The sequence below is a fragment of the Neocloeon triangulifer genome, unplaced genomic scaffold, assembly GCF_031216515.1.
Source record: "Neocloeon triangulifer isolate White Clay Creek 2 clone unplaced genomic scaffold, ASM3121651v1 ptg000001l, whole genome shotgun sequence".
Classification (NCBI taxonomy): domain Eukaryota; kingdom Metazoa; phylum Arthropoda; class Insecta; order Ephemeroptera; family Baetidae; genus Neocloeon; species Neocloeon triangulifer.
The window spans coordinates 10,000,001-10,013,620 of NW_026775544.1; the positions used below are offsets into that span (position 1 = coordinate 10,000,001).

The following is a 13,620-nucleotide window of genomic DNA, read 5'->3' on the forward strand; positions in this document are numbered from 1 at the left end:
ATGCAAGGAGTTGAGGACACAGAGTGAAATCAGACTCCTCCATTCAAAGGGCAGGAGAATTAAAAAGAAAAGGGAGGGCCGTGGAATCGAGTTTTGATGTCGCGCTGCTGCTGCTGCCTTAAGGAATAAATATTTGAGGGGGGCAGCGGCGAGAACAGCGGCGAGCAAGGTCAAAGGTGCAATAATCACGTGCCGTATCTGCTCCTGACTGCCTGCCTGCCGATAAGATAATGCGGAACCAGGAGTACTCTCTATATACGTGCAATGCGTTTTAAAGTCTACCCAGCAGTTTCGCCATTTCCAGTTCAAATGCACATTTTTTTATAGAACTGCACTTATCTCGGATCTTGTCGTGGATTTTGATTTATGTGCAATTTCCCATTCGCCCGTGGCAAATCCACGTGTCTAAAGTTTTATCTTGTCGGCGTAGGTTGCTCAATTCGAAAACGGTATTAAGGAGCAGCAAGGACAAATAATCGGAAATAGCCTTCAAAAGTTAAGTGCAATAAAAGATGCAGATAATTATAAAAGTGGGGTGAAAATGTAAAAATAATCCTGTTATGTAAGCAAATGTAGTGTGAATTGAGTTGGGGTTGCGCGATACACTAATTAAAGCCATATAGGGTCCACATAGGAGGTTCAAATCAATAAAAATTAAAAGTTGGAAATTATTTCAGCTTGGTGTGAGAAACATTAATTTTGTTTCCACTCAATTCCTATACTTTCCATAATAATAACAAATGAATGTGGATTAAAATTTTATTTCAAGTGAAAAGCAAAATATTATGCTTTATGAAATTCTGAAGAGTAAATTATTTCAAATAAATTTGGACTTTTGAAATTTGATAATAATTCATGATTTGGTAAATTTCCGCTGCAAATACTTAAATGAGGCCAATTTTAAGCTCTAGACAAGTTAGCGTAACTGTTAAAAAGCCTTGATGGTTTATTTAGACTGAACTTGCTGAAGCAGTGTTTATCGCAAAGAGTGCTGGGAGGGCAGGTTGTGTGAAAAAGTGAAAACAGAGCGCCTCCATTTCACGTCAAAGAGTGAGCGGGTGACTTTGATTTTGTTATCCAACAACACGCGACCGACCGGTCTGTTCTCCATTATTTTCTGCTTGGCGTTCTCCGAGCTAGATGGTGCTGTGCGAAAGGGCACCATTTTCGCGCATGCAATAAATTATAATAATATTCAATCGCAAACGCTGATTATGCAAATGAGAGCGTTTAATTCGAGAAAGGTCTGTCAAATCTGCAGCGTACGAACATGACTGTGGCTTTAATTTGCAGAGAGAAAACGGCCTGTGTAATAAAAAAGTGCACTCTGCTCTTTCTCTTTCTCACAGATCGAGCTCGTCTCCTTTCGCTGAGATTAGATAATTGAATAACTGCTCGAGAGAGCATATTTACATAATGCGCATGTAATAGTTAGCGGCACAGTGAAGACCGAATTGTGTCTCTTTTGTATGCTCTCGGGATTTTCAGCTAGAAAGAGAGACAAGTTAATATAAACACACACACAGAAATATAATGGTAACTGTTGAAGAAGTAGAACCGTTACAGAGATGAGCACCGACGGTACAATTTTGTATGCGCGCGTTTAACGCACTTGGTTACAGCTCTCATCGGGTGTTCTCATTTCTTCAATCAACGCACTTGTAAATATATAAATTGCTGGCTGCTGTGCCATTTTTGATAAAACTGATAACAAACTAAGCATTCTTCTTAGAAAAATAATGAGAGTTGTACAGATTATTAAGCAGAAAAGGAGAAAAGTGTTAAATTTCATAATTTGTACATTGATTTGAAGAGGGGAAAAAACCTAGTTATCAATTTTTGATTTGAAAGTGATTATTTACAGAAACAAAAAAATATGGTAATTTAACATATTGATTTTTTATAAAAGAGTATGCTTGTATTTTTTTTCTCAAAATTTTCTAGTCATTATTTTAATAATTTTTGAATACAGACATCTTATTCTAGTTATTGATTACGTTGTGGTTCACCATTTAAATTAATTTCGCCACTAAATTAATTCAAAATCCTATAAATAATTGATAAAAATAAAATTCAACAAGCGTGACTTCTTATTTTAACTCCATTAAAATTAACCTTATAAATTATTTTTAATTCGAATGATACCATTTTTTATAAATTTTAATTCAAGATAGAACAAAAATACTCGCAATACACAATTCGTTACATTAAAAAAATCCCTCCAGCTGAAACGACCGAAGAGACGCTCTTCTTCAGATAGTGTGTGCACACAATCCACAAAATAAACTATTTGCTTAACCTTTTATCATATATTTATTCCACTTGCAGGTTGCACGGCACGTTTATTTATTTATTTGAATTTCCAGGCTCGCGATAAAGGAGGCGCGACTGCCGTCGGTACTCACTCTTGTTCCCTTCTCGTAGAAAATAACTTTGTAATCTTTATTGTGCCGCCATCTTTATGAGGCTTGGTTCGTTTTACTTTGCTCGCCGATGCCTGCGCCAATACTTTCGCAAAACTGCACGCCGCGCCAGCCAAACAAACAAGACAAATTCCACGAACGCGCCGATTTCTCGCTTGAGCCAACTTTGAAAATAATTCTTCTGAAATCATCCTCGCTGCATATGAATCGAATCGATTGTATAATTTCCCATTTGTTTTGATGGACAAACAAACAAGCAACGCGAGAATGAGTCACGAGGAAATAATAATTAGGGGCTGCTTCGCCAACACACGCGCGCCCGACAAGGAAAGTCAGCGAATTGATGGCATGAGTGCGAGGATTACTCATCCCCTGCTTGAAATGATTTTCGGCCACATAGTCATGCAGAGAATAAATGAGAGAGGGTTCAAAGTGCATGTGGAGAGTATTGTGCGTAACGCTGAAGAGGAAAACAAGACGATTACTCAAGAGGTTGCACAAATTTATATGTATATTCAAAACAGCGTGGAATTTCCTAATATGATTATTTTTATGGACGGAACACAAGCTCTGCAGAGATAAGGCTCAATTTTATCTAAATGCGCTCTGCCATTTTTCCTATCAAGCAACTCATTTTTTTTTATCTCAATCTTGAATATTTATTGTCAGGAAAGAATGTAAAATAATATAAAATTTAAACGTTTGGCTCTTTTTTGAACACATTTTTCTAATCGACACATAAAATTAAATTATGAGTCTCAGATTGACGTTTTTGAAAATTCACAAATAGTTGCTTTATAAATAATGGAGATTTCTAAATAATCAAATTTTTTATTTTAATTAATATAATCTCTCAAGGTAAAAATTAAACCACATTGAAATTGAATTTAAGAATCACAAAGTTGATTGACCTCATCGCAAAGTACAATTAAAAATTTATGAAAAGATTTAGCTTTGCTTTGTTCAACTTTGGCCGGATATAAATTGAAATAAACAACCCTCCTCTTCACCAAAGCAGCTGTGCAGAAAAAACAATGGAATTTACAGTCGTCCCGAAACCTTAAATCAAGTGCGGAATCATTTCATTTTGCAAGGAGTTTAATAATGATCACACCTCAACACATTTTAGCAATAACAAAGCGGCCGCCCAGCAAGTGTGTAATTTACAAACGCTTTGTTTTGCTCGGCGGCAGAGTAGAAAGATGCCGAGCGCATTTAAGAAAGCTGCCTGCCAACAAGCAGAAGGATAATTTCATATGTAAATAGCGCTGACTTTGGCACCGCCTGCCCATGAGTCTTTTATGCTCAAAACTCACACTCGGCAAAAGAGAGAGGAAAACCGCCGACCTATCAATCAATTCGAAGCCGTTCCTAATTAAATTCGATTGATTTATTTCTGCTTTCTGGAGGAACAAAAACTCTAAAACGAGAGAAAATGGGCGGCCGCCTAATTTATTCACCAGAATTAATTGTTGCTCTGCGCTGCGGGATTGCATTTTAATCACCGCGAGCCGCCCGCCATTCTTTCAAATTTAGTTCACGCCAGAGTTAATTTTGGAAACGCGGTTGCACCGGGTGCATTTTTACAACCGCCACTGCCACCAAACAAAGCTGCAAGAACCTTTCTTGCATGGTGAATCAGACGAGCTTGATTAGAATTTCCAATTTTTTCAAGTTCTTTGAAATTAAAAATAAAGAAAAATAATTTATCACAGTTTGTGTGAGATAATTTTATTATTTCGGCCGGCTTTGATAAAGTAAAAAATAACTTTATCTCACTCGTCCAGACCCTTGGCCTCAAACAATCGTCCACAAACTGGAGACAAGCCGAAATTTATCGCTAGGAAACCACACGAGAGAAGTAAAAATGTTAATGATCGTGTTGGCTGGCGACCGAATTTTCCTACTCAAGTGAGAAAGACGCATCATGTAATTTGGCGTGGCGCTTGTGCTAAGCGTAGGGGGATCAAATGAGGCGCCACCAGAAAACACTGTAATGCCCTGTTTAATTTTCCACTTTGCCGGCATAAATTGAGACAAGAAGTGTCTACTTTGTCTAAAATGCTCCGTGTAAAACGTCTCGGCGTCCCGGAGAGGGAAATTAATGGCACATTATTTATCAAAAAGGCCAGAATTAGTGCCCGCGGCGTTTACATTTTTACTCCAACTGTGAGCCAACACCTCGCTGGCCGCTCCACCACGTGCCAATTGGAGGTTCTGCCAAAAAACATAAGTTGTTTTGACTGCCCAAGATTTTGTTTACTAGAAATCATTGCTAGTTTTCCCGGTTTCCTTTGTTGTGAGAATGAATTTTTAATTTAGAATAAGGCAAAATGAAAATAATATTAGTGTATAATGTTTATTAAATTCAATCCATTCTTGCAATTTATTGACTTTTCTAAACAATATATTCATTGTAAAAATAAAAAAAAAAATAAAAAATATGAAAAGTGAGCCTGGTTTTTTATTATATAAAATCTTATTATAATCATGAAGCGTCATTTCGCAAATTAAGATTTAAAATTTTTAGCTTTTGATCAAGTCTAAAGTTAATGTTTTAAATTTTCTCCATTATTTTTATTCAAGCGGATTGAGGTTTAGTTTTACCAATAGTTAAAGGTTTCTACTGACTTATTTAAATTTATTATATTTCCAGATGTTTCAATCACTTTATTATATTTAAACATTCTTAAAATAAAATTATTTCGCATCCAAGCAAAAAGTTTCAATTAAGGCACACAATTACCAAAGTTCTTGTGATAATTTTTTTTGTTTATTTCGAAAAAAAAAAATTCCTCACCCAAAGCAATAAGCCGCCAGTTTAGCTAGAAAACAGACTCTTTTTATAACGGACTCTCTTTGCAAAATTTTATTCACCTCTTCCAAGAGAGAAAAAAGATAACGATCAAACAGCTCTTGTGAGCACTTTTAACGCATAATTGCCCTTCCTTTTCCTTTTCTGTGAGTGAATACAATTCTGCGGAGGCGCGGAGGAATGTTCAAAGCGCGCGGCAATAAAGTAATTTACAAGTAAAGAAAAAGATAAGCATCTGTATAATAATAATGCGATCGGGCACGCCAGAGTGCAGGACGAGCGAAATCAAAGTGGACTCGTCTACAGGTGGTTTATTGATTTTCTTATTCTGGTGCCGCCGCCACGCCAAGTTATGGCATCTGCATCGCCGGAAAAATAATGTGTTGAGGGCCAAGAAGTGCGTACTGAACGCAACATACACGGTTAAAATACGCCGGCCGCCCCCAATCAATACGACATGGAAACGAGATGTTTTCCGTATTTTGTCCGCACGCGACACGACGTGTTTCGATTGAAGATGGGAAAATGGGCGAGCACTTAAATAATAAATTAAGCTTGAATTCAACATTTATTTTAAAAGAAAAAGCTACGGAAAAAGACATAATTATAGCCTCTTTAATCTACAACCACATGAATTTTCTCAAAGAAAATTACTTTTTTTAATTTTTTTTCATTTGTTTCAATCATTAAAATGTAATATTAATTTTTAAATACCATTTTAATGATAATTCTTTTAAAAATTAAACTACTTTGTCACTTTTTATCATCCAATAAAATATAAGGATCAGACAAAATTTCAACTGATATCAAGTAATAAATAAATAAATCTAAAAGAGTGGAGGAGGGGAAATTGAATAATTATGGGGGGGGGAACACCTTAATCAATTAATTGATTGTGAAAATTTAATTTGAATATTAATTTCCTATTCTACACCAAGTCAACAGACAGATCTTTTAATTTTTTAATTATCTCTTTTCTACTTAGTGTCGAAGAATAAGATGCTCACTTCAGTGCTTTGTTTTGTTATACCAACAGTACTCCACACAGTTTCAGCACGAATCTGCGCACACCTTATGTTGCTGGACAGTTGCAAAATAAATCGTATAGAAAACAAAGAGCAGTTTTGCTCTACACCTTCTTGAAAAATTGAGCTAATTGTAAGAAAAAATGAGGCCATGACATTTTCTTAATTGACCTGTAGTTTTTGCAGTGAAACGATTTCTGAAAAGAAAATAAAAATAAAATATTGGATTGTTTATTTTTTGGAAAAAACGGCTAATTAGTGATATTTTGCTGGAATTTATAGATTTTTAGATTATTAATTGTTCATAGCGCTGGCCAATTTTAACGTTTCCAGGCAAGAAAATAAATAAACACAAAATTCAATGAGAAATAAAAACAACTTCCTTTGATATTTTCATTATTTTCCATTCCGGATTAATTTTATATTTTATTTTGACTTCATCTCAATCAACTTCGTTATTTAATTAAAAATTAAAAGGATTTTATAAACCCTTTTCAATCGGGTTCAAGCAAGAAACTTTACTTGAATATTTGAAACGAGGAACAAAAATTAATGCAACTTGACAAGAAAATTGCAAAACTGGAAGACCATCTGGTACTAAACGAGCAACAGGCAGATTAGGTCTATTTGAAAACGCCCTTCGCATAGTGTAGATGGGTGAATAACCAACCGGGGTTTCCTTTTATCTGATTGCGCGCAGATTGAAATACATCTTTATCAGAGTTGGCAACAGCTCAAGATTGTTCTGTTGCGAAAAGAGCGATTTTCCTCGCTTTAATAGACATCAGAGCGGAATTTCAGAGACAGGTAGATAGGCCGCGTTGTTATTGCAAACAGAAGCTAAAAACGGCGAAGGTCTCTTCCCCTGCAACGGCCGCGGCTCCAGATGAGCTCCCGAGCAGATCTTGGCCTCAAGAAAAGCAGCAGGGTCGAAAGAAGGCATGAATGGGTGGAGTGGCCGCAACACTCCCATTTCTTCGCCCACGTCAACTGCTCTTTTTTTATATAATATGCGAGGCGCATCAGCCCACGCGTGCGACGACGCTGCGTGTAAATGCAAATTGCGCCAACACATTAATAAAAAATGAATATGCACTTCCAACCGAAATTCTAAAACACAATTTCAGGTTAGACAAAAGTCGCCGCGGCGAGAAACAGAGATAAGAGGAAAGAAATGCGGAAAACCTGATGTGCGGCTGCCACCGATTCCAACCGCAATTTTGTACAGCCTCGTTAAAATTATTTTGTAAGTCTCCTTGAATTTGTTGAAAATTTTAAAATTTATAATGCTGCGATTCGAGATGTGAAAATTTAAAGTGGTAATTCAAGGATTCTTTTTCAGGTGTTTTGCAATTTGCAAGCCAAAGAGTGAGCAATTTATGACTTCCTTTGAACAAATCTGCGGCCGAGAAATTGTGGAAATTCAGTTAGAATTGTAAAGGCTTAAAAATTAATACGTTTAAATAATTAAAACATTACTTATAATTTATTTTTTTGGTTATTTATTTAATCATTTGTACTTAAACGGAATTTAAAACCAATGCAATCTAAGAAGAAAATAATTTGCATTATTTATTAGAGTCTTGATAATAATTACGTAAAAATTATATAACAAATATTTTTGATAATCGATACATTCACATTTTATTTTACTTCCAATCAACTTTGTTATTTTCCAAATAAATGAAATAATAACTTAACATTGTTAAATGAAAAATCGTTTGCAATTTTTAACATTTTATAACAAAATCATTCATATTATTATAATTTTTGCAAGACCTTCACGCGCATCGCTTCAAAGGTGAGTGCAGAAAAACAGCCACACCTGGGCACCGATCGTGTGACACGCGTGTGCATCTCTCTTCGCACTGGCCGCGAACGACCTTGAGCGGCACCATAAGTACGTTACATGCGACGGATGGTGTCAAATGTAGGAGCACCGAGGGAAAGAAAGAAAGTAGGGGCGCGGCTGGTGCGTGTGTAAGTAAACAGAGAGAGTACTCACCGTGCGTGATTTCGTGGGTGACCGTCTCCATCGCGACACCCGGCGGGCCCATGGTGGCCGTGCTGCTGCTGGTGCTCGGCGACGGTTCCCGCAGGACCATTTCCTGCATCACCGTCCTTCCGTGGCGCACCACGGAAACGGCGACACCGGTGCTCGCCTCCGCGTCCATCGCCCTTCGGTTCGCCGCGGCTCGATTCACTGCAGGGAGGCTGTCATGCCGTCAGAATTTGGCAAATTGCGGTCCTGCGAGCCGATCATCTGCTTGCGGTGCCTGTTTTGATCATTTTCTCTCGCCGTTTATCCATCCCTCCGCCTCCAATGCCATCTTCCAGGCCTGTTCGTACACTTGCCGCCAAAATTCGAACGGCTCGCCACCTCACGAGCGAATTCGCAAACGCTCGCTCGACCGCAGCGCCATCTCGCCGCCCTTGAAACAGACTCGCAATTTTCTGCACGCATTGCTCGCATCATGGAGTCTGGGAAAGTAAATTTCCTCATTAAAACGATGGGTAAGTAGCTCGAAATGCAACCTTTAGGCGTTGCGAGGGTAGTCACGACCCTCCAAAGGACACGTCGGTGCCGATGGACGCGGCGCCGCACGCGAATTTGCGCGAGAAAGCGGCTGCACCTCCCGCGGTTTGCGGCGCTACTTCGCCTTGCATGGACCAGCCGCCAGCCAGCCAGCCGGCACCCCTTGTCCTCGCTCTCGCCCGCACCGCATGTTGAATAATTGATTTTTTTACGACGGCACACGCATAAAATTATGAAATTTTAATTTTAACTCGACTAAATTAACATTAAGGTTGGCGAACCACAAGAATTTTTTAAATTCTGACATCGCTCTCTGTGTCAATTTGATTGGATAAATAAAGGGGTTGCGGAAATAATACACGTTCGCACTTTGAGATTTTACTTTGATCGAGTCGCCGACAATTATGAATGAAAAACCATTTTTCTGAACATTCAAGCGTATTAATTTCTGTAGAAAAATTATGAGAATTTTAATTTTTTAATTCTTCCCTACATAATTTTAAATTGTTAGTTTCCAAAATTAAAAAAATGGGCAATTTTCTGCAAATTCCGTGGGATTTAAAAAATTGTTAAAAAAAAAATACATTTTTGTAAATAATTCTTAAAAGATCTCTTCATTTCAGTCGAACGAGACCCGCAGAAGAGGAAAGTCAAGCCAGTGCAAAATCCTTTGTTGGACTTTGACTTAGGAGAGAGTTCTGACGACTCCGACTTCCGGATTGAAGACCATAATGACTCGGGAGACGATTCGATTAATTCTAATGATGATGAAAGTGGTAAATGACGCAGAGTACATTATCTTCTGGAATTAAAAGAAATGTCAAAATTCAGATGGAAATGAATCTGACGACGAGAATGGCTCTGACGATAAAGATGAAGTTGATATTGGATTTGATGGCAAAAAGGCTGACGATTCCATCTCCGGAGCTCAACTTCTGGCCAAGGCAGAGCAGCATAAAGGACCCGCTGTGGATTATAGCAAAATTATGGTGTGCTGTGCTTGCTTAGGGGACAGAAGTGATTCTGTGAATGAAATAGTCGAGTGTGACAGCTGCGGCGTCATGGTTCATGAAGGTTGTCTTCAAATTGAGTTTTAATATAAATTTTTACAAAATTAATTCTCCAGCCTGCTACGGAGTGTCCGACACATGTAGTGTATCAAGTACTGCCTCTTCGTGTTCCACCGAGCCATGGTTTTGCGAGGCTTGCAAGGCAGGAGTTACCGACCCGTGCTGTGAGCTTTGCCCCAACAAAGGTAAAGTTTAAATAATTTTTTTTCTTCAACTTCAGGCAGTAATTTTTCTGGAAAGTTCTAACTACAATAAATAACCAACAGTACAGCTCAAAATTTGATCAGCTCCTACTTTATTTTTTCTAAAATTTCAAAATAAAAATTCATTGCCAGTTGTGGAAGGAAAATCTGGTGAAAACTGGTTTCACCAATAACAAGTTATTTTCCTATGCCAGCTGATTATAAACTTTGATAAGACCGAACATTAAATTTTTTTTAAAGAATATTTCTCCTAAATATTGAATTAATATTGTCTCACATTCCTTTGATGCAAATTTATTTCTGCAGGTGGAATATTTAAGGAGACAGACGTTGGGAAGTGGGTGCATTTAGTTTGCGGGTTGTATGTGCCGGGAGTGGCATTCGGCGAGGTGGACAAACTGTCAAATGTGACTTTGTTTGAAATGGCTTACAACAAATGGGGCGCCAAGCCTTGCACATTGTGTCCTGATGAGCGATTTGTGCGCACTGGAATCACCATTGGTTGCGACGCTGGAATGTGTCGGGAAACCTTCCATGTTACCTGGTCAGCCCATCTGATTTTTCAAATGATTTCTTTTCATACAAATTTTAAATAAAAATTCAGTGCTCAGCGAGAGGGTCTCCTGGCTGAAGCTCACAGTGATGAGTTTGAACACGCCGATCCCTTTTACGCACACTGCAAGCAACACACAGACAAATTCTTGAAAAGGTTGGAATTTTTTTTTATGTGAATAATAATGTTTTTAAAAACGGTGAAAACAGAAAAAGGAGACGAAATTGGCTCGCAGTGCAAATGCGTATGAGACAACGACACTTGGAGCTTGAGAGCCAGACTGAAGAAACTGCAGAACAAAGGCGGATCAAACGCAAACTGCTCGGCCACAGCCACAAGTACAAAGCACACAAGAAAACTAGACCTCAGCCTTGGAGTAAGATTTTAAGCTTAAATTATGCATTTCTTAAGTTGAGTTTTTGTTATCAGTGCCAACTCAGAAGATGAGCAGACTCATTACCACAAGTTTCTCGGCTTGTATTTCGCTGTTAAGGAAAAGTGAAATTATGGGCATCAATGTTGAGGCAATGGAGACGGAAGATGCTCAGATTGCCTCCATCATTGACGCTAGGAAAAAGTGGCACATTCCTCCAGCCTTCACGTAAATAATTTTATAAAATCAGTGTTTTTGTTGTGCTTAATAAACACATTGTAGGGTGGAGTATGTGGCATACTATTTGGATAGGAATGCTCGAATGACAAGCCTGAGGAGTCAACTTCAAGAACTGCTCAAGACAAATAGCCAATACTCGGAGCAAGAGAAGGAAGTGCAAGCCAAATACAACAAAGTATGAATAAAGTTTTGAGTTGTTTTTGATTAATTATAAAAAGTGTATATTTAAACAGTTTGACGAAGATCGCCAAAGCATGATAAAGAGTAATGAGCAGCTGCTGGGCAACATCAGAGCGCTGCGCCAAGCGATTCTGAGCGTGTGCCCTAGCAAAAAACTACCTCCTGATCCCTCCACACTGCTAGCTCAGCCTCAGGTTGTGTTGTCGCCAATACGTAAGGAGAATGCAACAAAACACAAAACAAGTAAGCCAATATTGAATGGCATAAATCAACCATCTTTTAATGTGTCGATTCCAAAATAGTTGCCGCAGTCGCCTCTCAGTCATTCACTCAGTCCGCTTCTCAATCTGCCTCTGTGACTCTTCACGATTGTGGTGCGTGTCGCTCAACGAAGGATCAACACTTGCTGGCCAAATGTGATACCTGCAAGAAGCACTACCACCTTGGCTGCCTCAACCCACCTCTCACGAGAATGCCAAAGAAGACCAAGCTCATGGGCTGGTAATTTTTAAAATTAAGAGCTAATCAACGGAAGTTGAACATTTTAATTTGCAGGCAATGTACTGATTGTGATAAATTAAGCTCAGGGTCAGAACCCGAGTGTCTTGATCCAGAAGCTCCTCGGAAACTCCGTCGTAGTCAAGGGACTCCCAAAAAGGTTTGTTTATTGAAGCAAAAAAAAGGACTTATTTCGATGTACAATTTTCTAGGACGGAAATGTGAAACGGCCAAGAAAGAAAAAAGTTGCAGCCGTAATTGACCCTTCAGCGCCGTCATCGGCGCCCGTCCCGAAAGTGAAGAAACTTGGCAAGAAGCGAAAAATGAAGGTCCACAAGCATCGGGAGCACGGAGGAAAGCAGCGGAAAGTGGCTGCTCCTGCTCTGGAGAATCAAAACCACCAAGCAGAAACCGAGTCAATTTTTGGTCCTCCTGTTCCTGTTTTCAACAACGCCCCGATCAATGAAAATACATGCAATGATCTTGTCAAGCACGAAGGAGAAGATCAAAAACTCCCAAATGAGCACGAAGAGAAACAGCCAAAGCACCACAAAGAGCACAGCGGGAAGCACAAGAGGAATCACGGGGACAAACAGAAGCAGCGCAAGGACAAGGAGGACAAGCCAAAGAAAAAGCACAGGAAGAAGAAGCACCTGGCCGAAGGTGGAGAGGATCAGCCGAGAATAAAAATTACCGTAGGAAATGTTTTTTGAGCTTTAATTGTAGATTTCAAACCTCTAATTTTCAGATAAAACCTATCATGCCTGGTCAATACACTGCCCAGTTGATGTCTACCCAGTTCGAGTCAACCTCGGACCCAAAGGTCGGGTCCGAAAACCACACAACCTGCAGAAGAAACAGCATCAAGCCAGAGCAGGACCTTCTCACTCAGTGCGACAAATGCAGCGACACAGGAAGCAACAACGACCTGGTTAGGTGTGACGAGTGCAGAAAGTGTTTCCACTTTTGCTGCCTCGAACCGCCTCTCAAAAAATCCCCCAAAAGAAGGGGCTATTCCTGGCACTGTGCCGATTGTGACCCCACGGTAGATTGACTCATTATGTCAAGTACTAAGGACAGACTCTCATGTTGTGATTTTTTTGTTTTTTCAGGACCTGGAAAATTGACACAAAGCCTAGTCCGCTGTTATTTCCGTGTCTATTGATAATGTGAAGCAGGTACTCTCCTGGCTAATGATTGTTCAGTATTTTCGCTAAGCTAAAACTGAAAGTGGTGTTCTATCAAAGTTAACTGGAATTACATTTTTTAAAGGATATCAATTTTTTTTCTATAGTGGCAAATTTTAAATTTGGACCGATGTTTGTTAATGACGTGATAACTGTCAGCTAAGAAAAATTCCCAATTGTGGAAATTTTGTGTCAAAACGCTGTAAATTCTTTTGAAACATTACGGAAGTCTAGTGTTCTTACTCTTCCAAGTTCTTTTATTTTCCGTGAGACGAAGCGTACTTTGAAAATTTTCTTCATTCCACCCTCAGTTGGAAAATATATCTTTTGAGATCTGTGCATTATAATACCATTATTAGATCTGTACATATTGTAAGTACCAACATTGTACTTTACTTTTGATTGCATTTTTGTATCTCTGTCCATTCTCATTGAATAAGACTTACAGTAAGATTTAAAATTAGTGTGTGCCTAGCTTTTATTCTTACTAAAAACCAAACTGCCCTGCTCTCCCTGG

General features: G+C 38.8%; 2 protein-coding genes across 2 annotated transcripts in view; one reads left to right on the forward strand and one right to left on the reverse strand.

Annotated features, from left to right (window-relative positions):
* The window catches only part of LOC132202367 (ribosomal protein S6 kinase alpha-5-like), a 38,097-nt gene extending 29,507 nt beyond the window's left edge, over nt 1-8,590 (reverse strand). Inside the window, exon 1 of the mRNA XM_059629275.1 lies at nt 8,269-8,590. Coding sequence (XP_059485258.1) covers nt 8,269-8,437 — 169 coding nt within the window. The 5' untranslated portion in view covers nt 8,438-8,590. The remainder of the gene's footprint in view (nt 1-8,268) is intronic.
* On the forward strand, nt 8,397-13,556 carry LOC132202491 (PHD finger protein 14). Its single transcript, XM_059629482.1, has 15 exons — nt 8,397-8,777; nt 9,423-9,575; nt 9,631-9,873; nt 9,926-10,054; nt 10,379-10,616; nt 10,677-10,781; nt 10,835-11,001; nt 11,055-11,226; nt 11,281-11,413; nt 11,472-11,661; nt 11,721-11,919; nt 11,974-12,076; nt 12,129-12,611; nt 12,665-12,961; nt 13,029-13,556. The coding sequence occupies exons 1-15, from the start codon at nt 8,738-8,740 to the stop codon at nt 13,041-13,043; spliced, it is 2,667 nt and encodes an 888-aa protein (XP_059485465.1). The 5' UTR covers nt 8,397-8,737; the 3' UTR covers nt 13,044-13,556.
* The last annotated feature ends 64 nt before the right edge of the window (nt 13,557-13,620 follow it).

Excerpts from the sequence above, each read along its gene's own strand:
- LOC132202491 (XM_059629482.1), top strand. The coding sequence starts at position 8,738 with ATGGAGTCTGGGAAAGTAAATTTCCTCATTAAAACGATGG. Across the intron at positions 9,576-9,630 it reads TTCTAATGATGATGAAAGTG|ATGGAAATGAATCTGACGAC; the intron begins GTAAATGACGCA and ends GTCAAAATTCAG. Across the intron at positions 11,002-11,054 it reads AACTAGACCTCAGCCTTGGA|TGCCAACTCAGAAGATGAGC; the intron begins GTAAGATTTTAA and ends TTTTGTTATCAG.